This window comes from Phalaenopsis equestris, unplaced genomic scaffold, assembly GCF_001263595.1.
Source record: "Phalaenopsis equestris unplaced genomic scaffold, ASM126359v1 Scaffold197387, whole genome shotgun sequence".
Lineage (NCBI taxonomy): Eukaryota > Viridiplantae > Streptophyta > Magnoliopsida > Asparagales > Orchidaceae > Phalaenopsis > Phalaenopsis equestris.
Genome location: NW_018217336.1, coordinates 1 through 2074, shown reverse-complemented (window position 1 = coordinate 2074; position 2074 = coordinate 1). Strand labels below are relative to the sequence as shown.

At 42.8% G+C, this 2074-nt stretch overlaps 1 protein-coding gene across 1 annotated transcript; it reads left to right on the top strand.

Annotated features, from left to right (window-relative positions):
* Positions 1-112: 112 nt before the first annotated feature.
* Positions 113-1576, top strand: LOC110035349 (DNA damage-repair/toleration protein DRT100-like). Its single transcript, XM_020739581.1, has one exon. It carries the CDS (start codon positions 165-167, stop codon positions 1296-1298), a length of 1134 nt encoding a protein of 377 aa, XP_020595240.1. The 5' UTR covers positions 113-164; the 3' UTR covers positions 1299-1576.
* The last annotated feature ends 498 nt before the right edge of the window (positions 1577-2074 follow it).

Sequence of the window (2074 nt, the reverse complement as noted above, 5' to 3'; positions counted from 1 at the left end):
TTCGCATCCTATCGCCCAACTCTACCCTCGGACCTCAAGTAAAATTACGGCATTAACCTATCAGCGGTCCTCACCACCGCCCAACGACAGCATAAAAGGAGCCATACAGCATCTTCACATTAAGTAGCCCAGCTCACTTGCAGTACGACAAGAAGCTGTAAATAATGGCTTGTGGTTCTTCTTCATCTTCCAGACACTATCCCATCCTCCTCTTTTCTTTGCTCCTTGTTATCGCTGGTAGCACTGCCGCCGCTGCTTCGTGCGACGCCGCTGACCGTGCTGCTCTTCTTGAATTCCGATCAGCTCTTTCCGATCCCTACATCGGAGTCTTCTCCTCCTGGGCCGGCAATGACTGCTGCTCCAAATGGTACGGCGTGTCATGCAACCCAGAATCTGGCCGCGTCGCCGATCTCATTCTCCGTGGTGAGTCCGAAGACGAGATCCTCATCCGGGCAGGCCGATCAGGGCTCATGACCGGTCGAATATCACCGGCGATATGCCGCCTCAACAGCCTTTCGTCTCTAATCATCGCCGACTGGAAGCAGATCTCCGGCCCTATTCCTCCCTGCATTACCTCTCTGGCTTCACTACGAATTTTAGATCTCGTCGGTAACCACCTCTCTGGCACTTTACCAGCCGACATTGGCAAACTCTCCCATCTCACTGTCCTCAACGTCGCCGACAACCAGATTTCTGGGTCAATACCTAAATCCCTAACCCAGATTACTGGTTTAATGCACCTCAACCTTGGCAATAACTACTTAACCGGCTCAATCCCCTCCGATTTCGGCAATTTGAAGATGCTTAGCAGGGCTCTACTTGGCCGGAACCAGATATCAGGTGAGATTCCATCCTCGATTAGTAACATGAACCGCCTCGCTGACCTAGACCTTTCGGAGAACCAGATTTCGGGATCTATTCCCACTTCTTTCGGATCGATGCCGGTGCTCTCCTCGCTCTACCTCGACAGCAACCGCCTCTCCGGCGAGATTCCGGCACAGGTTCTGGGGAGCAAGGGTTTGAGTATTCTGAACCTGAGTAGAAACTCAATTGAGGGTTCGATCCCTGATGCGTTCACATCGAGATCGTACTTCACGGCCATAGATCTATCGCACAATAAACTCACCGGAGATGTCCCGAAGACTTTGCTTACAGCGGCGTTCGTCGGCCATCTTGATCTGAGTCATAACCATCTATGTGGTCGGATTCCGACGGGGTCACCGTTCGATCATCTGGTGGCGGCCTCGTTTGCCAATAATGATTGTCTCTGTGGGTGGCCGTTACAGTCCTGCAAGTGATTAGTTTGCAACGGTTAGGAAATCATGACCGTTGGGTTAGGGTTGGATGGTGATGCTGTATGAGCAAGTATTTTTTATGTGTTTATTTATGATTATTGATATGCATGGAATAAAAAAAAAAAAAGTGAAAATTAATGAAACGGATGACGGTCGGTTGTACTGCAAGTGGAGGTGTCAGGGAGTTCACAGCTTTATGCTTTGAGGTCTATGTTTTTCATTTGTGTAGAAGTATTATTATTATTTTTATCATTTTTTTGTCATATCTAAAACTTATTGGTGATAACAGGCCAGTGATGCTCATGTTTTCTTTTATTTTGTGGAATGAGGGAACTCGAAGGAGTGAATCACAGAAAGGTGTTGTAAATCGTGCAACAAAATATTTTAGCCAATCATATGCCTCTAAGTGAACAAATGCACTTGATGAATAATTGAAATTTGTTTCGATTAATAGTCCAACATATTTGTTCGAATTCATAAATAAGTTTGAAAAAAAATTCAAAAGTTTGGAACTTATTTAAGTCTAATTGAATATGATCCACCTGCTTTATTAGTGTTCAAGAACAAACTCTTTTTTGTTTAATAATACAAGTTAATATTTATATGACTTATTATTTAAATAAAATTTTATTTAGTGCAACTTGTTTAATAATATAGTTAATAGTAATATATTATAGTTTCAAATAATATACACATAAATCCTAGGTTTTTTTTATTCTTTTGTATCAATAAATTAGTATGTTAGTACTTTTATTATTTAATAAAAAAATAATAAATTT